The 22031-nt window shown below is 62.7% G+C and overlaps 2 protein-coding genes across 7 annotated transcripts; one reads left to right on the top strand and one right to left on the bottom strand.

Annotated features, from left to right (window-relative positions):
- The first annotated feature begins 606 nt into the window (after positions 1-606).
- ASIC1 (acid sensing ion channel subunit 1) lies at positions 607-17956 on the top strand. Of its 4 annotated transcripts, XM_038164283.1 has the most exons (13): positions 607-940; positions 1056-1121; positions 1552-1946; positions 2746-2941; positions 15127-15277; positions 15759-15886; positions 16077-16227; positions 16307-16363; positions 16447-16600; positions 16686-16777; positions 17021-17100; positions 17194-17298; positions 17508-17612. In XM_038164283.1, exons 3-13 carry the CDS (start codon positions 1582-1584, stop codon positions 17610-17612), a joined length of 1584 nt encoding a protein of 527 aa, XP_038020211.1. In that variant the 5' UTR covers positions 607-940; positions 1056-1121; positions 1552-1581. The 4 variants fall into 4 exon arrangements, with proteins under 4 accessions (XP_038020211.1, XP_038020212.1, XP_038020210.1 ...); XM_038164284.1 differs by lacking the exon at positions 1056-1121; XM_038164282.1 differs by having other exon boundaries at positions 607-1121.
- On the bottom strand, positions 8170-11841 carry LOC119712713. Of its 3 annotated transcripts, none has more exons than XM_038164294.1 (2): positions 10343-11841; positions 8170-10086 (listed from the first exon to the last, which is right to left on the bottom strand). In XM_038164294.1, the coding sequence occupies exon 2, from the start codon at positions 10054-10056 to the stop codon at positions 9139-9141; it is 918 nt and encodes a 305-aa protein (XP_038020222.1). In that variant the 5' UTR covers positions 10057-10086; positions 10343-11841; the 3' UTR covers positions 8170-9138. The 3 variants fall into 3 exon arrangements, with proteins under 3 accessions (XP_038020222.1, XP_038020220.1, XP_038020221.1); XM_038164292.1 differs by having other exon boundaries at positions 8170-10807; positions 11270-11837; XM_038164293.1 differs by having other exon boundaries at positions 8170-10502; positions 11270-11837.
- Positions 17957-22031: the final 4075 nt, after the last annotated feature.

Genomic DNA, 22031 nt, shown 5'->3' with positions numbered 1-22031 from the left:
CTGGGGGGAGCTGGGCGGTGCAGTGCAACCCCCCCGCTCTGCCCCGGGGAGCAGCGGAGCCCCCGGCGCCTCCCGCCCCGGGAGCAAGCCGGGGACAGCGGCAGCAGGACGGTGCTGGGAGAGGGGCGGCGTGTCCTGAGCGAGGCGAGGGCCGGCGCCTCCAGCAGGGTCAGTCCCTTCATCGTGACAAGCGTGACAGGCGGCAGCCACAGGCAGCGGAGCGGGGCTGCACGGGGGGAGCCCGGGCTGGACACTCGAGGACACGTGTGCCCCTGGGCCAGAAAAGGGCTGGAAGCCACCGGTGCCCCCCAAAAGGACCAAGCCCGGGGTGTCCCGGCACCCGCCCCGGCGCTGGGGCCACCAGGGGTGAAGGCTGAAGGGCGGGCGAGGCAGAGGCGGGTCAGGGCCGTGGGATGGGGCCGGGGGGCTCCGCGGAGCGGGCAGCGAGGAGCCGGAGCATCCCTGGAAGGCGCTGGGGGATGGGAGCGGCACACGCACACGCACACACACATTACCCACATGCACACGGCAGCAGCACCAACAGCCCCTGCCAGCGCCTGCAATCGCTGGAGCGCCGCTCCTGCGCCTCTCCCTCCTCCTCCTCCTCCTCCTCCTCCTCCTTCTCCTCCTCCTCCTCCTCCTCCTCGCTGCCCACCGGCCTGCGGCACCCCTCACCCCTCCGCGGCCTCCGGCCCCACCAGCGCTCAGACAATGACTTCATGCGGATTATGCATCTGAAGAAATCACCAGCTCCCAGATAGCCACAGGGGGAGGTATCCATGTGTTTGGCAGGGAAGCAGCCTCCCGCTCGCCTTCCTTCTCCTCCTCTTATCTCCTCGCACACGGCAGCTGCCTCCTCTCCAGCGATGGTCGCCTGCGGTCCCCCCGCGCGGCGCTGAGCGAGGCCCCGGCGCATCCCCGCTCCCACGCTTGCACCAAGGTACCAACGAGGCTATTTTTATTCCCCCCCCTTCTTTTCCGGTTCACCCTCCGCTGCCGGGCTCGGTGCCTCAGCACCCCCGGTGCCTGCACATCTCCCGCTCCCGTGCTCCCAGCCCCGGCTCCCACAGCGGCAGCAGCGCCAGCCCAGCTCCAGCCACGGCCGCCGGCCCTGATTCCAGGTTCGCATCCTTGATTCCTTCATCTGTTTGTCGATGCGACAGTGCCATTTGTGCGAGGTGGAGGGGGAGCGGGGCAGGTGGGAGGGGAGGGGGAGATAAGGTGATGGGCGGTGGGGTGGGCACAGCTCCTCAGTCCTGCCGTGGGATGGGGAGGGCAGGGAGGAGGTGGGAGGGGGGGAAATGCAAGAGGCTGCATCCAAATAAATGTATTTATGTATATATGTGTGTGTGTATATATATATATATATGTATATATATGTATAAATATATATATATGTATGTATGTAGGCTTGGGGGCAAGAGCAGGGCACAGCAAAGCATCTGCCCCTGGCGGGCGCTGCCAGGCATCCAGGCACATCCCTGCCCGGGGCTGCCGTGGGCTGGGCACCCACAGCACCCACGAGGCACCCACAGGCTCCCTTCTCGGCAGAGTGGCCACCCCGGGGTGCCGGCACTGACCATGATGGACCTGAAAGTGGACGAGGAGGAGGTGGACAGCGGGCAACCGGTGAGCATCCAGGCCTTCGCCAGCAGCTCCACCCTGCACGGGCTCTCGCACATCTTCTCGTACGAGCGGCTCTCGCTGAAGCGCGTGGTCTGGGCTCTTTGCTTCCTGGGCTCGCTGGCCCTGCTCGCCCTCGTCTGCACCAACCGCATCCAGTACTACTTCCTGTACCCCCACGTCACCAAGCTGGACGAGGTGGCGGCCACCAGGCTCACCTTCCCCGCCGTCACCTTCTGCAACCTCAACGAGTTCCGCTTCAGCCGAGTGACCAAGAATGACCTGTACCATGCCGGCGAGCTCCTGGCCTTGCTCAACAACAGGTGGGTGCCGGTGCCTTGAGGTGGCCCCAGGTGACATCTCAGTCAGTCTGGAGACAGCCAAGAGCCACCAGGTCCTGCTGATGCTCCTGGGCGTGTGGCTCCACACTGGGCTGCCCCAGATGGCTCCACAGCTCCCATCCCCAGCGTGCAGCATGTGCAGCAAGGCCTGGGCCACCCCCCCGGGTTCCCGTGGGGCTGATCCAGCACACCTGGCTCCAGTGCCATGTCTGGGTGCCATCCCATGCAGCATGACCCACTCCCCAGCGTGGTGCCATTCCTTGGGCTGGGGAAGCCCCTCACCTGTGGCTGTGGTGGCTCCTTGGTGCTGCCAAGCCGCTGCCAGAGCCTGCTGTGCTCCCTGCCCATGCCAGTGCCAAGGGGCTCCACTGCTGTCCCCACTCCTGCCCCAGGGAGGGGTTTTCAGGCGTGACAGCAGAGCTGAGACCTAGCCCGCTCAGCCCCTGTCCCACAAGGCCACCACCTCACCAGGATGCCACCAGAGGCACAGGGCAGGTGGCTGGGTGGCCTCAGCCAGGGCTGGTGCCGCTGGACCAGCAGTGGGACGAGTGGGATGGGTTTGGAAGGTGGCCACTGCCCAGCTTGTCCTCATCCATCCTTCTGCCATCTCTCTTGTGCCTCTGGGCCCCTTTGTGCTGCTGGATGCTCTGGAAATGCCACGTGCAAGGTGGGGCTGTGCCGAGCCCATGCCGGGGGCGCTCCTGGGAACCCCAAGTGGCCTTTGCCAGTGGGAGCAGCCACCACAGCCGGGCCTGAGCCTCTCCCTGCTCTTTCCCCCAAGATACGAGATCCCAGACATCCAGACAGCCGATGAGAAGCAGCTGGAAATCCTGCAGGACAAGGCCAACTTCCGAAACTTCAAGCCCAAACCTTTCAACATGCTGGAGTTCTATGACCGGGCTGGCCACGACATCAGGGAGATGCTGCTGTCCTGCTTCTTCCGTGGGGAGCAGTGCACCCCTGAAGACTTCAAAGTGGTGAGTGACCTGTGGGCCCTGCCCAGTGCCACCTTTCCGCCACGCAAGGAGGGCGTTTGCCCACCTGTAGCTGCTCCTGCCTCCTCCCGGCTTGGGAAGGACCGGCAGCACCGTCACCAAGGGGGTGCCGTTGGGTTTTGGAGGTGCAGGCTGTCCCCAGGAGCACGCGTGGCTCCGTACAGCTCCGTGGGCTGCTCCCACGTGGGCACAGCTCCCCGGGATCATTTGGGCTCTGCAAAGCAGGGTTGTGCCGGGCTGGAAGCTGCCATGGTGAGGAGGCTCCAGTGGAGAAGCAGGGAGAGCACGGATGGCAGAATCCCTTGGGAACACAGGTCCCAGTGGCTCCGTGCTGCGCCCTGCCATGGAGGTTGTTCTTGCGCTGGTGGATCCAGCACACAATAAAGCCTTTATCCTTGCTCTGCCTGGCCCCATCCAGCTGGGAACGAAACAGTGCCGGCTATTCGGGTGCTGCCTAATCAATTCGGCAGCCGCCGCGGCTGTTCCCGAGCAGCTCCGGCGTGGAGCCCGTGTCCCCAGGTCCCCATCCTCGTCACCAGCCCAGGGATGTCCCCCTCGTGTCCCGCGCTGAGCACGGCCGGGTGTGTACAGAGCCCAGGTCCCGGGGTGTTCGGGTGATTTTAATCATCGGCATTAAATTCCCGTCATGGGCTCTTTCCACGAGCAGGTGTGTGTTGTCAGCCATGAGGCATTTTATTTGTTAAATGGAGGCACGTTGCAGCCCGGAGGGGGCTGGATCCCCTCCAGCAGGGCTGGCGAGCAGGGCCAGCTCCAGCCCCTGCCCGGCTCGGATGCTGCCTCTTGCCAGGGCACGGTCGCGTTTTCTGCGCCGAACCATCCTCGGGGACCTTCATCCCCGCTCCCTCCCTTCATCTCTTGGGTTCCAAATCCCTGTGTTCTGCCTCCCCTTCGACCGGCAAAAGCCAAACAGACTCGCAGCTGGTTTGTTATTCCTGCCTGGATTATTCCTTGCAAGCAGGTTGGGATGATTGAATGGATTTGATTAGAGGAAGCTGGCTCTCTGCTGCATCTCTGCTGCTCTCTGGGGTCTGGCACAGGGAGGTCTGTGTGTGGTGGGGCTGGGATGGGGTCCTGGCACTCTCAGAAGCTTGTAGGGGATTGTCTCAGCAGCAAATTCCTGCTCCTTGCTGCTCCTTGCACGGGCTGAGCCGAGCTCTGGGCCTGTGGCCCCGGCTGGGGGTGCTGGGGACCAGCACCTGGGCTTTTCCACCAGCCCACGCTGCCCTGGTGGGGCCCCACCTTCCCTGACGGGGGCTGGGTCCCCTCTGCTCTGTGGGAAGCCCCTTCAGTGTCCAGGGATGCTTTTGCACCCCGTTCTCTCTCTGATGCAGAGGGATCTGCCAGGGGGACTTCGGGGGCTGCCCAAACCCCACAGCCTGGGGCAGATGGGGACAACAGGAGGGTGATGGGGACAGCCTGGGGGTCAGTGGGGACAGCCGGGGGTCCGTGGGGCCAGGCGGGGTCCCGGGGCCAGGCGGGGGCGATGCTGATCGGCACAGGAGCGGCGGCAGCGCCCCCGACGCGCCGCGGTTCCGCCGGATCTGTCCCGGGAGAAGGGAGGGCTCGGGGCAGCCGCGGCGAGTGCAAACGAGGGGCTGCCCGAGCCCAAACACCCGGGGTGACGATGAGGCAGAGGAGGAGCCGCCTCCTGCCGGGTCCCCCCGCACCGCTGCAGGGCTGGGGGAGCAGTGGCACCGGTGCAGGGAGCTCCCCGTGCTGGGGGCACTGCCCGAGTGCCCCCCAAAGCACCCACCTGGAGCAGCCCAGGGGGGCTGTGGGCTGGTCTCGCCCCCCAGGCCAGCTCAGAGCATCACCTGCAGCCAGGACAGGGTCCCCTGGCACAGGGGGCTCGTGCTGGGTGCTGTGGAGAAACCCATCCTGGCATGATCTGAGCTCTCCCCACCTCCTCCTTCATCCTACCTCATCTCCAGCCACATCGGGGGTCCTGGCATTGCTCAGCCCCCTCCATGTCCCCCCCAAGCTGAGTGCAGGGCACAGGGACACCCCAGTGGAGCTGAGCAGGCTCAGACTCATCCCAAACTGCAGAGTGAACCCTCTAAAAAGATTGGGGGCACAATTGGCACACCCCAGCTCTGCCCTGGCTCCTCACAGCCCCTCCAGCACCAGGGCAGTGTCTGGTGCCCACCAGAGCTCCCCCCTGCAGCAGCCCGGGACAGGGACAAGGATGCACTGGGAGGTGCCCTGATCTCCTCCCCAACACTCTGGCATGACCTCAAAGCCTGGAGGGGCAAACGCAAAGCTGAGGGGCAAGCCTTGACCCCCCTCAGGACATGGGCTGAGGTTTCCCATCCCCAGGGCTGTGCCCAGAGCCCCACACGGGGATGGGGACAGACACGTTTTCCTTTGCTCAGGAGGGGGCTCGCCCTCGCTCTCTCCCCGTTTCGGGGCCACGCTCCCTGGCACCCTCATTAGCAGCACGGATCCGTGTTTCACTCTTCCTACTTCATTATTTATGAGCTGGAGCCCTCCCTCCCCTGCGGGAGCTCTCGGCCCCCCCTCGGCTCCCTGCTCGCTCTTCCTCGCTCTTCCTCCCCTCACCGGGAGGTTCCCCCGGGGCCTCGCACATCCACAGGGACTGGCGCCTCACCCAGCAAGGGAGAGTCCTGCCTCTGGGCTCTGAATCCCAGGGGAAAAGGAGAACCGCAGGGGATGAGCTTCCTCTCCACACGCCAGGCTGGGAATTGTGGCTGCAGGAAACCTCGGGAAGGTGCCCCGTGCTTGGGGAGCGCCTTTTGGGTGGTCGGTGCAGCCGGGGGGGGACAGGAGTGGCTGTGCCTGGGTGGCACAGTGTGAATTTGCAGCTTTTCCTTCTGACACGCTGTGAACCCACCCCAGGGAGAGCCCCGTCCCTGTCCTGCTCCGGGCACGGTGGCAGAGCCCCGAGCCCTGGGCAGCGTGCATGGGACAGCCTGGAGGAGCTGGAGAGGATTAAGACCTCTGGACCATTTCCATGAGGCTCCAGGGCTGAGCTGGCACTGGGGAGAATTGAGTTTGACGTGGAGATCATGCTGCTGCCTTTTGCATCGGATTCTGCATCCTCTGCCCTGGAAGCACCGGGCACAGAGAGACAGAGCCAGGCAGGGAGCAGGAAGGGGCTGCAGCAGTCCCAGCAAACCCCAGCCGCGCTCCTCCTCTCCTCCTTCCTCCCATCGATGGGGCAGAGCAGGAGCTCCCGTGATGGAGAACAGATCCTGTTCCCCACAACACCCCACTGCTGCTGCTGGGCCTCCCCACCCTCCTTCTGACCCCACTGCCCCTTGGTGAACCCCACTAGACGCCTCTGGATGCTGCTGCACCCCGCAGACTCTGCTAAGCCCCACTGGGTGCCCCTCTGCACCCCCAAAACCTCTCTGCACCCCTGGGCTCCCTGCTCAGCCCACAGGCACCTCGCTCCAGCTGGGGGGTGTTGGAGCTCTGCTCCTGCCACCCCAGGAACATGGTGGCTTCTCCCCCTGAAAAAAAAAAAACCCTTGTGTGGGTCAAACCTGCCCTGGGGTGTCCTGCAGCCCCCGTGGGAGCTCGGAGGGGTGGGCACAGTAGGACACGCTCAGGGGCGCTCAGCCGGGGGTGCTGCTGCTCCCCTGCTCTCCCTGGCTCTCATCCCTGCGGGATCCAGGCCCCAGCCCCTTCCCCAAAGCCGGCCCCGGCCCCCCGTGGCCCCCCACGGCAGTCACAAGGCCGGAGCCCCGCGGCGAGCGGAGCTCCCCCGCGGCGCAGCGTTAGTGGATAATCACGGAGCCGGAGTGAGAAGCATCTCCAACACAGCTGGAGAGACCGGGCGCGGGAATTACTGATACCCAGACATTTCCTGGAGCTTTTGACAGTTAATAAACAAACCGCATGGGTCCATCTGGCTCTGGAAAAACAACTCGGGGACAGCGTGTGGGCAACCAGGCACGGCCACTGGCCCCAGACAGTCCCGTCCTGGTTTGGGGCTGGTTCCCGGCAGCATTCCGAGCCCCAGCAGATCCCACCGCGGTCCCCAGCGGAGCCGGTGCATTTACAAATTCTGTAAGACATCCGAGTGATTTATGCAGATCACTTTTTAAAGCGGCACACAGGCTCCTAAATAACTTATAAGCGTTGGAAACTGCTGGCACGTATCCGTTGTTTCTGAGCACTGATTCACCTCGGGCATCCCGGCGGTGTCCCCAGGGACCCGGCTCAGCATCCTCACCTGGATCATCGGCAAACCCCGCCCGGGCTCTTCCCCACATCGGCCTCTCCCCGCGGCCCAGCAGCAGCAGGGTTTGACCCCCGAGGTCGCCCTGTTTTCCAGGCGAATGAAGCAAACCCAGCGGGACACGGGCGAGATAATCGGGGGTGATGGAGCAGAGGAGCCGCACGCACGGGACCGCAGCCGTTTGCTGGTGGTGACTCGGCTCTCCCGGGAAGCGCAGCGGGTTGGGAGTGCCCCAACTCTGTTGTCTGCTCGGCAGCTCGGAGATTTTCCCGTATCACTGTATTTTGCTCAAAGCAAATCATCCGGAAAGCAGCCGTGAGCTGTTTCGCCCTCGGGCACGGAGCAGAGACACTCAGGCGTTGCTCCTCAGCTGCCTCCTTGTCCCAGCTTCACCCAAGCATTCCCAGACCCGGCCAGGCAGAACGGGGGAGCCCAGGGCTGAGGCTCTGCTCGCCCCACACTGACACGAACGTGGATGGGAATTCTCATGGGAAGCTGGCTGCTCTTCGCTCTCCCTCTGCGGCAGGACAGCGCTGTGGGAGCAGCTCCACTGAGCCCACCACCACTGATCTTGGCCAAGATGGGGCAGAAGAGGATCAGGAACCAGAGGGAGGAGAACGCAGGGGCACGGTGAGAGGCCACCACGTGCCTGCACCCCACAGCCACTTCATTAGAGCCGTGAATGGCGCCTGAACCTCAGAGCTCTGGAAAACGGTGGGATTGGAGGAGAAGGACTTGCGGGATCAGGGTCAGGCTCAGCTGGGGTCATTCAGCCCCAGGCTCTGCCCGGGGGCCATGCCCAGCCCCAGCAGCTCCCCCTGCACAGCGGCACCGCGCGCACCCGGAGGGGTCACACACCCCCAAAGCTCTGCACACACCCAGAGGGGTCACACTCACCAAAAGCACCTCGCACGTGCGGAGACGTCACACCCCAAAGCCCTTTGCACACCCGGAGATGTCACACCCCAAAGCCCTTTGCACACCCGGAGGTGTCACACCCCAAAGCCCTTTGCACACCCGGAGGTGTCACACACAGCTGGAGGCACCGCGCACGCCCAGAGGTGTCGTGCCAAGAGCTCAGAGCATCTCAGCTTCACCTCTGGCCAATCCTGTTCCTCTTGCAATGCCTTTGCACATAAAGACTCATTAACAAATGAATTATTAATGATCATTAATAAGCTGTAATGGCATCTGTGGCTGCTGGAGGAGATGAAGAGGCTTTCGAGTGGTATCCGACCGCAGTGGAGGTGAGGATTTCACGGCTGAGGACAGGGCACGTGCGTCCCAAGGGATCCAAGGCTGGAAGCACAGCCCTGGACAGCACCAGCAGACGAGGGGTTCCAGGCTGTTCCCCTCAGCCCCCCTTTGGTGTTGGCACCAGCCCCAGGCTGGGCAATAGCGAGGTGCTCTCTGAGGATTCCAAAGGACCTGCCCAGGAACCTCCTGGTGCCATTTTCCCTCTCTCCCCGATATCAAGTGGGGAGAAGCCACGCTGGAGGGGGAGATCCCCTGAGCCTCTGGAGCCACAGATCTCCACAGGGAGACCAAGTAATTAACTGTCTCGTGGCCTTTTTGCCTCAGTTTAATATCTCTGGCTGTTTAGAGCCACCTGTGTTTATTGCCTGTGGAGCTTGGCCGGGGCTCCCGAGGCAGAGCTGCAATTCCTGCTCCAGCCAGGGTTCAAGGAGCTCCTCACTGGCTCTTATTTATTTATACAGCCCTGACACTTGGATATTATAACCGATTATTTATTTTTGGAGGGTTTTTTTCTGTATGGAGTGTTTGGTGTGTTTGCATCCAGGCTCTCAGCCCAAGGAGGGAGCTGGGGCAGGGTGTTCCCACCCACTCTGTGATTTATCAGGGATTTTAAACCCCTGCTCTCCTGGCAGGGACAGGGAGACCCTTCCAGAGCCACCACATGCCAGGGCTGTGTGACTGCTCTGCTTGGATTAGATTAGATTTGAAAAGCGTGATCCGTGCGGAGCCGGAGCGAGCGAGCGCAGCAAGGAAACCAGACCGGAGCACCGTGGGCTTTCCCCCCTCCAATAAAACCGCCGGCTTGAATCTGCCTGCACGAACTGGCTGAGCCACGGTGAAGGATGTCAGAAAAAATCACCACCTGCTTACGGGTGACTCGCGACCGGCAGGAAACACGGGAAAGCGTTGGGATAAGGGTCGGCGGGAATAATCCTGGAATTAGCGACACCTCGGCAGCGCCTTCCACGTCCTGGCAGAGCCCTGGTGACCCCTGCACGGCACAGAGGGACACTGCCAGCGGGGAAGTCACCGCCAAGCTCTCAGCAGTACAAACAGGTTCAATTATAGCGTAAACAGATCCTGAGGAGGAGGATGCAGAGCCGTCACGGCGGATCACAGCCGAGGCTCCAGGGACACGCTGGACTGCACACGGAGCTGCGGGGGGGTCCCGGCCGAGCCCCCAAAACCCCGGGCCAGCGTGGCCCTCAGTGCCCGGGGCAGCAGCACCGGCACCCGGCAGGGCTGGCTGGGAAGAGCTTGCCCAGGAAAGCTTTGAAAGATTAATAGAGTTTAAATGGAAGCGTTTGGAGAGGAGATAAGGCTCATCTGATATGAAATCATATGGAACAACGGGATCCAGGGAGGCCCTGGCTCTATAATGAAGTCCACTTAGCACATTACTCTCCATAAAGTGCTTTTTATTAAAGTCCTGTGCTGCAGGTGCTGAGTCTGCAGCCGGGAACACGGGGCTGGAATGGCACAGGCACCTGGAGTTCCGGACCCCGCCACCAGAAGCAGCCATGGGATGCGGCGTGAAAAAGGCACCTTCGGCTTCTCGTTTCCCACCCCGTGTGATCCAGGGATGCGACTCTGGCATCACCCAGCGCCGCGGCATCGCCGGTGCCCGCGGCTGGGGCTGGTGGGCCTGCAGGGACGGGGTGGAGAGGAGGCGGAGGTGGGGAATAATACAGAGGAAAAACTCCTTTTTAATCATCAATTTTTCTGCATTAGAATGTGACATGCTAATCCACTGTGAAGCGTCTAATCTGGGGGATAAAGGGCCGGATAACACAAGCTGCGCCCGGCTTGGCTGGCGGAGCGAGCCGAGGCAAGGTGGCAGCATCTGATAAGGGGTGCAGGATTAGTCCCGGCACAGATCCCGCCTGCCCGGGCAATCCCACCTTGCTTGGCTGCCTCTGCTCTGTCTCTCGCCAGGGTCAGGGAGGAATCCGCAGCCCTGGAGCCGTCCCAGAGCGGCTCATCCCGCCCGGAGCGGCGGTGGCAGCGCTGCCGGTGCCTCCACCACCATCTTGGCAGCTCTGGGAGCTGCAAAGCACATCCCTGGGCCAAGAGACGTGGAAAACCTCATTTTGCTCCCTTTCGATTCGCACACCCGGGTGCGTGGTGGGAGCAGGACAACCCAGCCGTGGGGTCTCCATCTGCCCCAAATGTCCACCCCCACGTGCTGCTTTGGCTGCCTCATCCCACCCCTCATCCCATCCCTTCCTAGCACTCCCCGGGATGACGTGGGCAGCTCAGCCGCGGCTCAGCCAGTCTTTGGCAGGGATGGGCAGCGCCCGTCACAAAACCGAGCGGGTCCATCTCCCGGGGCGCTTTCGGCGACAGCCTCCCCGGGGCTCCGAGACCTGGGATAACAGAGCTTGCAATGTTGTTTTCTCCTCGCCTCCTCGGGGATTGGTTTATCTCTATGAATAACTCCATCCCGGCTTTGATCTCCTCTGCCATTAAAGCGTGACAGGCTGTGAAATGTGCTGTTGCTGCCGTCAAATCCCGCTCCCGCTTCCCCCCCGCCGCCTCCGTGCTCCCCCGCTCCGGGAAACCTCCTTTCCCAGGCCCGTGAGGAGCCGCAGAGCAGCGAGCGGGGCCGGAGCGCCCCGGGACAGCGGCCGAAGGCGGTGCTGGAGGCAGGAAAAACCCATCTCCTCCTCCCATCCCACCCCTCTCACCGGGGAGGGGAGGAGGGCGCGGAGCATCCCCGGTCCCAGCGCCCGCTCGGGTGTGGCGGCATCACCCCGGCACCCGCCACGGGGGCTGATGTCACGGCTAATTATAGCATCCCCCGTCCCTCGCCCCCGCCAAAGCTTTACCTGAGAGAGGGTAAAAATAACTGCCGGCGAGGGAGGAGCTGGAACGAGCCCAAGGACTCCTCCAGCATCTCCAAAACTCGCACAAACCAGGACGGCACCCCCCTGCCTGCAACGCACGGCCGCACTTTGTCCCCAGTCCGGGGGTCAGGACGCGCTCCCCTTGGTGCCGCCGTGCTCCGGGCTGCGGCTGCCCCCGGTCACCTTCACCCCGGCTCGGGTGTCGGCGCTGGGACAGGTGGCGGTAACCGGAGCCGGGCCCTGCCGCTGGGAACCAGCCCCGGCGCACCCCGCGAGCTGTTTAAGCCGAGCGAAGCAGGTTAATGGCCCCAGTCGATGATGGAATGTTTTCATTACGGCATCTTTCTCTCTCTCCCCGCTGCAATCGCTCCCAAGAAGACACATTAAACCTCCCCGCGCCGAGGGAGCGGATCCGCCCCTCGCTCGCACCGTCAGGGGCTGCCTGACGCCCCGGGCAGCCCGGCTCACCTGCCCGAGCCCCGCCGGGGCTGAACAACCCCCTCAGCCTGCAGTTCCTTAATTCCGTTTCCCTTCTCCTCTCGCCCCGACAGCCGTGGCACAGGAACCCAGGGCCAGAGCTGGGAGCAGCAGAAATGCCAGCCCAGCCCCGGGCAGCTCCTGCCTTCTCCTCCCTGTCCCCAGCATCCTCCGTGTCTGTGTGGGATCAGCCCGGTGTGTTCCCAGCCTGCTCCCACGGGGCTGGACCAGCCCAGCCCTTCCAAACGCCCTGCCAGAAGCAGCCCTAATGCCCCCATGGCCTGGTGGCTCCCAGCCCCCCAATTCACCTTCCTGACTCTCTCTTCTAGGAAGAGTTTTCATCTCAGCTTCTCTGGGATGCTCCCAAAAGGTGTAACCTTGATCTTGGCCTGATGAAATTTCATCTCGTGGCTCTGGTGCTCGTTCCCAAGGTCATCCACTCTTTCTCCCAGGTCCCCGAGTGGCATCTGCCAGTGTCCCTCTTACACAAGGGCCCTCTTGAAGGGAATATTGAGCTTGGGGAGCCCCAGGATGGGACGCCCCAGTGTCACATCATGGATCATCAGGCAGGGATCCCCAGCGCCTGTTCCACCAGCATCACCTGCCCAGGAATCTCAGATAACTGTGCTGATATCAGATCAGATTTTTACTGAGCTCCTGACTGATTTGTTCTCCCAGTTTGTGGTGTCCATGTGCGCCAGGATGTGCTCAGGGACCAGGAACCCCGCAGGGTGCACAGGGAAGGAGACACAGCAGCTGAACTGAGGGCTTGGGGTGAGCTGCTCCCCCCCAGGCACCAGCCCAAAGCTCCCATCCAGCCCCTGCACATCCAAGTGCTGCCGGATTTAGATTCTCCCCGGAGCCGGGATGGGGCTGGAGATTGCTCTGTGGTCTCTGGATGCTTTTATGAAGTGCTGAGTACAGGAAAAACAGCAAACCACGAGAAGGGGCTGCGCTGCTGCAGAGAGGAGACGCCCGTGCTCCCGGCAGCTCCATCCCAGCATCCTGCACCAGAGCTGCTCCCTGGGACCCTCAGCCCGGCTGGATCAGCAGCACAAGGCCTGGAGCCATCCCTTGAGGGAAGAAGTGGCTTCCCGTGCCCCACTGGAATCCAAAACATGAGGTGACGTGCCCAGCACTGACTGGGCTCTGCAGGAGGACTCGTTGCCTGGACAGCACCCAAATCCTGCCAAGACCAGCCCTGCTGGGAGGAGGACAGACCTCACTGCACTGGGAACGTTGGGTTTGCCGGATTCTCACGCGCACACGCCGGTGCCCGGCAGCACAGGGGCATGAGCCTGCAGGGATGGGCACTGCCAGGGCAGGAGGAGCATGAGGACACCACGGCATCCTTCCCCCCACCTGGACCACCACTGAACCACGACAGTGTCACAGGCATTTTGGGAAAACCTCTGGCTCCAGCTGGCCTGGGGACGAGTGCAGAGAGCCTGGCATACGGCGGCTCTGGAGACAGCCGGGGACCCAGCAGGGAGGGCTGGGCCTGGCTGGAGCAGCCGCTTGGGCTGCCAGGGCCAGACCATGCAAGGATGGAGGGCACGGCGTGGGGATGCGGCGCCGGGTACCTGCACACCTGCACACACCGTGTGCCCCCGGCCTGGCAGCCCCTCGGGGCCCCAGGCAGCACCGGGAGCTCCCACGGCGCCTCTGGAGCCGGTGGTGTCTCTGCTCCGTCCTGGCAGCCGGAGCCGGGCGGTCCCAGGGGGCCCGGGGAGCCCGCGGAACCGCCCCTCGCTCCTCCTCCCCTCCTGCTCCTGATATACCCTCCTCACTCCGAGCATCCCTCTGCTCCTCTCCCTCGCTCCCGCTCGTCTCACTCCTTTTCCCTTCTGCGTTTCTCCTCTCTGAACTTGCCCCTTCCCCCTGCCCTGCTCTCCCCAGCCCCTCTTTGCTGAGGAAGTGACTGAAGACCCCCAGGCTGGGGCAGGGCACAGGCCAGGACCCCCACACCAGAGCCAGGAGCTCCACACTGCAGCTGGGACCCCCAGGCTGGGCAATGCCTCTCCAGATATTCTGCACCATCTCCTTCTCCAGTGAGGAAGCACCAGAAGATGCTGCAGATACTGGGAAGGGAGAAGATGAAGCAGACGAGTTCCTGTATGGGCAGGAGGAGGATGAAGAGGACGAGGAAGACGCAGGGGCAACCACGGACTTCGTGGCCTTTGCCAGCAGCTGCACCCTGCACGGGCTGAGCCACATCTTCGTGGAGGGCAGCCTGGGCGCCCGGCAGGCGCTGTGGGCGCTGGCCTTCCTCCTCTCCCTCTCCGTCTTCCTCTACCAGGTGGCCGACCGCATCGCCTACTACCTGGAGTACCACCACGTCACGCTGCTCAGCGAGGAGGACAGCCCCGAGATGACCTTCCCCGCCGTCACCTTCTGCAACATCAACCGTGTGCGGCTCTCGCAGCTCAGCCACGACGACTTGCTCTACCTGGCCCCTCTGGTCGACTACGAGCCCGGGATGGAGCTGGGCTTCACCCCGGCCCAGCCGGGCCCCTGGGAGGAGGACGAGCCCCTAAATTTGTACGGGTTTTTTAACCGCACTTGCCACCAGCTGGAGGACATGCTGCTGAGCTGCAGCTACCGCGGCCAGCGCTGCGGCCCCGGGGACTTTGCGCCGGTGAGTAGCCCCAGGGTGGCCCGGCACGGGGAGCAGCTCCGGAGCTGATCGGTGTCGGATCGGGCACGGCAGGTGATGCTGCCCTTGGAGCTTGTTCAGGGACGGGCTGATATTTCAGCCCATCTGCCAGAGCTGGGGACGGCACCGGCTGTGGAGATGCTCTGGTGGGACATGGAGCGTATCCCGGGACTGTGCTTGCTGAGGTGGTGCCTGGCACCTCCATCCTGGTGCCATCAGGGCTTGTGGGGCACCATGTGGTGAGAGCCCACTGCCCTCACATGCCCCTTGCCCAGGCTGGCAGCAGCTCCATGGTTTTGGGGCCATGCCGGCTGCCGGAGGTGAGAGCTGGAATGGCCGAGGAGGGATGGGGAGGTTCAGGATTCTGTCCAGCCCTGTCCTCTGCAGGGATGGAGGAGGGCTTGGAGGAGGCGCCGGTGCAGGCATCAGGCCGAGTGCCACCACCCTGGGGAGCCACAGCTGCCGTGGGCAATCTGGGGCTCTAAATCTGCAGAGTCTCCTCTGAGTCCACCCCTGTGGGAACATCTCCTCTATCAGGGCCAGGATGGGCAGCTCCAACACTGAGAGATCCCGTGGGTCAGGAGCCTGGGTCGGACCATGCCCAGGCTGGGATGGCTGAGTTTTGGGGCTGGGGACGCTCTCCTGGCTCTGTGCTGTGGCTGCACACAGAGGGGCCTCAGCCTCAGCCCTGTGTCCTCTCCTGCAGGTCTTCACCCGCTATGGGAAGTGCTACACCTTCAATGCGGGGCAGGACGGGAAGCCCCGGCTCATCACCATGAAGGGAGGCACTGGCAATGGCCTGGAGATCATGCTGGACATCCAGCAGGACGAGTACCTGCCAGTGTGGGGGGAAACAGGTAACCCACTGCCCCAGTGGGCCCACTCAGCCACCGGCAGTTCCTGGGGTGCTGCCCAGCCCCTACTCACCTCCCCAGCCCCTTCCCAGCTCCCCAGACCAGAGATCCACATCCCTGAGGCTCCCTTCTCTTCCCTCCTTCCATTTCTCATCACTTCTGGTCTTTTCTTTCTCTTTTCCTCCTTGTCTTTGCTCTTTGCCATGGCAACTCCCCATCGTTTAGACACGCAGCCATCGCTTGTTTATAAATAGAGTCAAATACTTTCCCTGCCACACTCCTGGGTGTGGAGCAGGGGGGTCGGGGCGGAGGGGACAAGGACATGGTGCAGCAAACGGATGGACAGATGGATGGACACGTGGATGAATGACTTGGCCCAGGGGAAGCACGGGAGGCAGGAGTTGTGGTCCCTCTCCCAGCAGGCTCGGCACAGCCCCTCGCAGCAGGGACAGTGCTGTGCTCACCCCACTTCTGTCTGCCACAGATGAGACCTCGTTCGAAGCCGGGATCAAGGTGCAGATCCACAGCCAGGACGAGCCCCCTCTGATCGACCAGCTGGGCTTCGGGGTGGCTCCCGGCTTCCAGACCTTTGTGTCCTGCCAGGAGCAGCGGGTAGGAATGGGCAGGTGTGGGATGTCCCCTCCCACCCTGCGCTGCGGGAGCAGAGGCTCCTCACTGTGTCCCTGTCCCCACGCTGGATGGAGGGGAGGACCCCGTCCTGAGGACAGCGCCATGAGGGTGTCTGTCCCCTGCCACACTGAGGGGGGTTCTCTCCTCACTCCTGGCTTCTCTCCCCTTCCAGCTCATCTACCTGCCACCTCCCTGGGGCGACTGCAAGGCCGTGGCAGGCGACTCGGAGTTCTACGACACCTACAGCATCACGGCGTGTCGGATCGACTGCGAGACGCGCTACCTGGTGGAGAACTGCAACTGCCGCATGGTGCACATGCCAGGTGAGCCCCGTGCCCGGCCCGGCCCGGCCCGGCCCTCCAGCGTGCTCCCAGCTGGAACACCTGCTCTGTGTCTCCCCAGGCGATGCCCCTTACTGCACCCCGGAGCAGTACAAGGAGTGCGCGGACCCGGCCCTAGGTGAGGCTGCCCGGCCCCGAGGGTGGGACGGAGCTGCGGCGTTGGGTTTCTCCATCTCGCCATCCCCCTCTCTCCCTGCACAGATTTCCTGGTGGAGAAGGACAATGAGTACTGCATCTGTGAGATGCCCTGCAACATGACCCGCTACGGCAAAGAGCTCTCCATGGTCAAGATCCCCAGCAAGGCCTCAGCCAAGTACCTGGCCAAGAAGTACAACAAGTCGGAGCAGTACATCGGGTAAGGCGCCGCGGCCACGGCGGTGGGGCAGGGTCTGCTCCCTCCATCCCAAACCTCAGCCTGAGGCCACTTCTGTCCTGCACAGGGAGAACATCCTGGTGCTGGATATCTTCTTTGAAGCCCTGAACTACGAGACGATCGAGCAGAAGAAGGCGTACGAGGTGGCAGGCTTGCTGGGTGAGTGTTGGTGGCTGTGGGGAGCCCTGTGACCGTCCCCAGCCAGAGTCCCCCAGCGAGGTGGTCTCGTGCTGGCCCGTTCCCAAGGCACGGGATGTGCCGAGAGCACAGATGTGGAGCAGGGCACCCCACTGCCATGACCAGGCCCCAGTCACAGCGGTGACAGGTTCTGCCCTTTCTCTGCTCCCTCTGCCACCCGGCTCTGGACTCAGGCCACCCTGATGGTTTCCCTCTGCTCTGCAGGTGACATTGGGGGGCAGATGGGGCTGTTCATCGGGGCCAGCATCCTCACAGTGCTGGAGCTGTTTGACTACGCCTATGAGGTGAGTGTCTCCTCCATCCCAAGGCTGTGCCCGTGTGGGACATGGGGAAGGGCCACCCGTGAGCTCCGCGGTGCTGAAACGTGGCCCTGGCAGGTGATAAAGCACCGGCTGTGCCGGCGGGGCAAGTGCCGCAAGAACCACAAGAGGAACAACACAGACAAGGGCGTCGCGCTGAGCATGGACGACGTGAAGCGCCACGTGAGTGCGGGCCACAGCACGGTCCCCTCCTGCCCGTCCCCTCCTGCAGCTCGGGGGGTGGGGAGTCACTGTTTTGGGGAGTCCCCGTTTTGGGGAGCCCCTGGGAAAGGAGCAGAGGGCCCAGGCGGAGATGCTGTGGGGGGATGGCGCTGGGTCTCTGCAAGGACCTGGATGAAAGCAGCAGCCCCAACATCCCATTTATCTTGCAGAATCCCTGTGAAAGCATACGGGGGCACCCAGCAGGCATGACGTACGCAGCCAACATCCTACCTCACCACCCGGCCCGGGGCACCTTTGAGGACTTCACCTGCTAACCGACGTCTGGATGTACAACCTGAGCTACCAAAGCCCTGCGAGAGCTGCCCTTCTCCCCGCCGGCGCCAGCGGAGAGACACATCTAGGGGGCCTTTGCTCCTCGGCACGGTGGGACACGGACAAGAGCGACGGCCTCGGATTTCGGGGCGGGCAGTGGGGTCGGGCAATGCCAGACCCCGGCGCAGCCCCCGCGGCAGCTGCTCTGCGCCTGCCCTGCTCCTTCAGAGACTCCAGGATGCTCCGGCCCGGCCGTCCCGCGGAGCGGGAGCGACACGCACAGTGGGCCAGGGCACGGGCCTGCCCCGGCTCCCCCTTGGCTCCCCTCGGCCTTTTTAACTAAAACCCAGAAGCCAAGAAGAAGCAGCCGTTCGGCCGCGGTCTCCATCCACAGCCCTGTCCGTCTGTCCTCCGTCGTCTCCACGCTCATCCCACTCCAACGCCTCGGCCACGCCTGCTGGGCCCCCTGTGCCTGGCGGGGGGCTCATCGGGGAGCCCCCGGTGTGCCCGGCACGGGGCAGCAGGCTGGGGGTCCCTGGAGAGCGCCTCAGTCCCCTGGGAGCGCGGCCCCGGCTCGCCCGGGCGCTCCCGGCACAAAGACGCGGCACCTCCACCTGTCCAGAACGTCTTCCTCGGGCCCTGCCCCGGGAGCAGCCCCGGGAGCACCGGAGGGGGCTCCGCTGGGAGGTGCCACCTCGGCTCTGAGGACACCGGGCACTGTCCCTCCCTGCCCACCCCCCTTGGGCTCTGGGCAGCCTGGCCAGTTCCAGCACTGCCCCGCGCTCCCTCCCGTCCGCAGGGAGCCCTGTGGCCCCAAACCCAGCCATCCTCGGGGAGAAGGGCACAGGGAAGCCCTTGGCCTCATTTGTCCCCAGCTGGGGACACCCCCTTGGCACCGCCGTGGCCGGGCAGGCAGCGGAGCCCCAGCCCCCCCGGGGTTCACAGGGGGCTCTGGGGGTCCAGCCCTGCTGCCCCGGGGGGTTTGGGGTGTCTCTGGGCTCCCAGCGCCTCTGCTGCCCCTCCCTGGCACAGCCCTGCCCTGGCTGGGGTCCATGGCCACCGGGCCACTGCCCCCCAGGCCTGTCAGCGCCCACCAGTCCCTTCTGGGGTCCCCGTCTGGACCCCCAGCCCATCTCCCAGCCCCCAGGCCAGAGCCCTCCCCGGGCCCAAGTGCTACTTATCTTTAAGAGCTTTTGCAATAAGTCTTTTTAGTAATTTTTTTTTTTCTAAACTGCAGTTTTGTTTTTTATTCTTGTCATTTCTATTCTTATTATTTGCTTTCTGACCAAAATTAGGAACTGGGGGTCAGTCCTTTGTATCCAGCGATCACCCAAAGACGACGGGTCGGCCACATCCATAAATTTTCTTATGGATTTCTCCTAATGTTTCATCACGTTTCATTTATTTATTTTCTTTCTTTCTTTCTCTTTCCCATTCAAGCTTTTAAAGATGGGGCTGGGATTTGACCTTGAGGCTCACCTGTTGAAGAAAACGCTTTTTTGTTATGTCATCGGCATTTTATATTTCTTATATATAATATATATGACTATATATATATGTGTACATATATATATATATATCTATATGCATCATGCCAGTGTAGATACCCATCCAGTAGCATTTAGGCCTTGTTCTTGTGCCATTTTTTTTTTCTGTTACTGATCTCTGAATGCCTTCAAGTGTATAAAGTGTGGAATTCTCTCCGGTATCTGTACTATGTACACACATTTTCATAGGAAGCACAATAAGATGACAGATGCATTGTACATCAATACCTGCTACTCTTAACAACGATGATATAAAGAATGATATAAATGATATAACTCCCCCACGCCGAGCCTTTCTCTCTTGCTGAGCTGCTGGAAATGCTCCCCTGAGGAGGCAGGTGGGGACAGCCTCATCCCGGCATGGAGCTGAAAGGAAAGGGGGGAAAAAAAGGGAAAGTTAAGGCGAGGAAAAGCTTTGGGCCAGATTTCACGAGCAGAGCGTGCCCTGGGTCAGAGCTGAGCCTCCCTTTCCTGGGAGCTGCGGTGCCCGTGGAGCTCCAGCCCCGCTGCCTTCCCAAGGAACTCCTCCCAAGGGGGGAGCTGATTCCTGCTCCCGAGCAGGGAAAGGAGAATTAACCCTCACAGAGCTCTTAATCCCTGACAGCTCCAGCACCTCCGTGGTTTGGGACCCCCCTGAGGTGCCACAGGGGTCGCCAGGTGGAATTTCACCCTGGGAGCGCAACCCAAATATAACACACGCCTTTTGCCCTGAAAATTTCCAGCTACGAAGAGCAACAGTAACAGCAGAGCAGATCCAACGGTGGGCATCCAAAAAAAGCCCTCAGGACTCCATGGAGACTGAATAATAGCGAGTGGGAGTGGGCAGGGAACGCTGAAATGCCAACGCACACCCACACCACCCTCCCCCGGTCCCTTGGCTCCGACCGTGTCCCCCGGCTCCTGGAAATGGCAGAAATGCAGTTTTGCATCTCAACGAGAGCGCTCTCACCCCGCTCTGGCGCTTCCCGGCCAGAGCTGGAGCCGCAAAGGCCAGGGGGGGATTGGAAGGAGAACGCCGGGCCAGGAGGGCGTTAATGAACCCGGTAATCGCAGCCGAGCCGTGCCCGCTGCCTCCCCGGTAATCGCAGCCGAGCCGTGCCCGCTGCCTCCCCGGTAATCGCAGCCCAGCCGTGCCCGCTGCCTCCCCGGTAATCGCAGCCCAGCCGTGCCTGCTGCCTCCCCGGGCACCCCCGGCTCCGGAGCTGTAATCCCCCGGGAGCAGTGCGGGGAGCAGCTCACCCCGTCCATCTGTCACTGCTCGGCTCTCCGGGGGCTGCGGCAGGGCTCGGGGGAGGTGTCAGCGCCCCGGGGGCAGCCCGGCCCTGCAATCCCCCTGGAACGCAGCAGGAGCCGGGCAGGTACCCCCGGGATGCGAACGCTGCTCCTTCCAGGCACGAGTCTCCAACGCGTCCTTCGGAGCGTGGTGGGGCAGCGGGAGAGGGCTGGGAACATCAGCCGGCTGGGGATGCCGGGCTTCAGGCTCTCTGGGATCTGGGCACCTGCAATCTGCTCAGGATCTGAAGCTGTCTGGGATCCAAGCAGCCTCACCCTGACCGGGATCCAGGGAGCCTCAGCTTATTTGAGATCTGGGGACCCTCAGCCCGTTCAGGATCCAGGGAGCCTCAGCCCATGGAGACACCCAGCCCACTCAGGCTCTGTGGAGATCCCGAGATTCCACCACCTCCCCTCGTGGGCCAGAATTCCCGGTCCCCCCTCGCCGGCTGCCAGGGCAACAGGCGCTGAGGGACAATGCCAGAGCCCTGGGTGCTGCTGTCCTGCTGTCCTGCAGCCGCAGCCAGGCTGGCCGGCCACCAAAGTTTCCATGGAGCCACCAGCAGGTGCAGGGGAGGCACTTCCAAAGCTGTTCCACCAAACCCTCGGGGCAGAAGAAAGGAGGAAGGGCGCAATGAGGTCACCCCGGAGCCTCTCCAGGCTGAAGGATCCCAATTCCCCCAGCCTTTCCCCCCAGCAGAGCTGCTCCATCCCTCGGATCATCCTGGTGCCTCCTCCTGACTCGCTCCAGCAGCTCCACGTCCTCCCTGTGCTGGGACCCCCAGGCTGGAGGCAGCGCTCATCAGAGGATCATCATTAATTGTTTAATTATTACTCGTGGCGTGACTGCGCACTTGGCTTTTTCCATGGATTGATGCTGACTGGGTTTGTGTCCCTTTTCTCTCTGAGCACAGGAAACTGCTTCAGGGAGGAGGAACTTAATGTTAATACTTGCAGAACGTGGCCTTTAACTCCAACCTCCTGCTCTCCGAGGAACCCCAGGGGAGACAGGAATCCTTTTCCTGCTGCTCTGCCTGAACCTGCACAAACTGGACCCATTCACGGCCATTTGTTTTCCCCATGAACTTCATCCCCAAGATCCCAGAATCCCCGAGGTTGGAAAAGATCACCAAATCCAAACTGTGAGAGATCCTCACCAGAGCAGTGGATGTCACGTCCAGCTGTTCCCTGGACATCTCTAGGGCTGGCGCCTCCACCACCTCCCAGGGCAGCCCCTCACCACCCTTTCCATGGGGAAACTCCTCCCGAACGTTACGGAGGGCAGCCCAGGTGAGGGGTGTCGCTGCCCCACCTGCACATCAGAGCCCTCCATCCCTGCGAAAGGCACATCCAGCTCCTTCCGAGCACAGCAAGGGAGGCTCCAGCAGCAGGGAACAGGGGCTGTAATCGCGGCCGGGGAGCGGGGGCTGACACCCCCAACCCTTCCCAGCGTTTGGGACCATCCCGCGCCCCATTCCCTTCCCTGATCCCGCAGGACGTGCACCCCCAATCTCAGCCCTCATGGTCCCGTTCTCGAATGTGCTTTTCCTCACTCTCTGTCCCACACCCTCGCGGTGCTCATTCCCTTCTCGGATCCCCCTT

The sequence above is a fragment of the Motacilla alba genome, chromosome 29 (genome assembly GCF_015832195.1).
Source record: "Motacilla alba alba isolate MOTALB_02 chromosome 29, Motacilla_alba_V1.0_pri, whole genome shotgun sequence".
NCBI lineage: Eukaryota > Metazoa > Chordata > Aves > Passeriformes > Motacillidae > Motacilla > Motacilla alba.
The sequence above is the reverse complement of the archived record's forward strand: the minus strand, read 5'-3'. Positions and strand labels throughout refer to the sequence as shown.

Bases quoted from the DNA above. Each gene is read 5' to 3' on its own strand.
- LOC119712713 (XM_038164292.1), bottom strand. From the start codon at position 10,284: ATGCTGCCACCTTGCCTCGGCTCGCTCCGCCAGCCAAGCCGGGCGCAG.
- ASIC1 (XM_038164280.1), top strand. From the start codon at position 13,779: ATGCCTCTCCAGATATTCTGCACCATCTCCTTCTCCAGTGAGGAAGCA. The intron at 15,278-15,758 runs GTAACCCACTGC...TGTCTGCCACAG, and splicing joins GCCAGTGTGGGGGGAAACAG to ATGAGACCTCGTTCGAAGCC. The intron at 16,778-17,020 runs GTGAGTGTTGGT...TCTGCTCTGCAG, and splicing joins CGAGGTGGCAGGCTTGCTGG to GTGACATTGGGGGGCAGATG.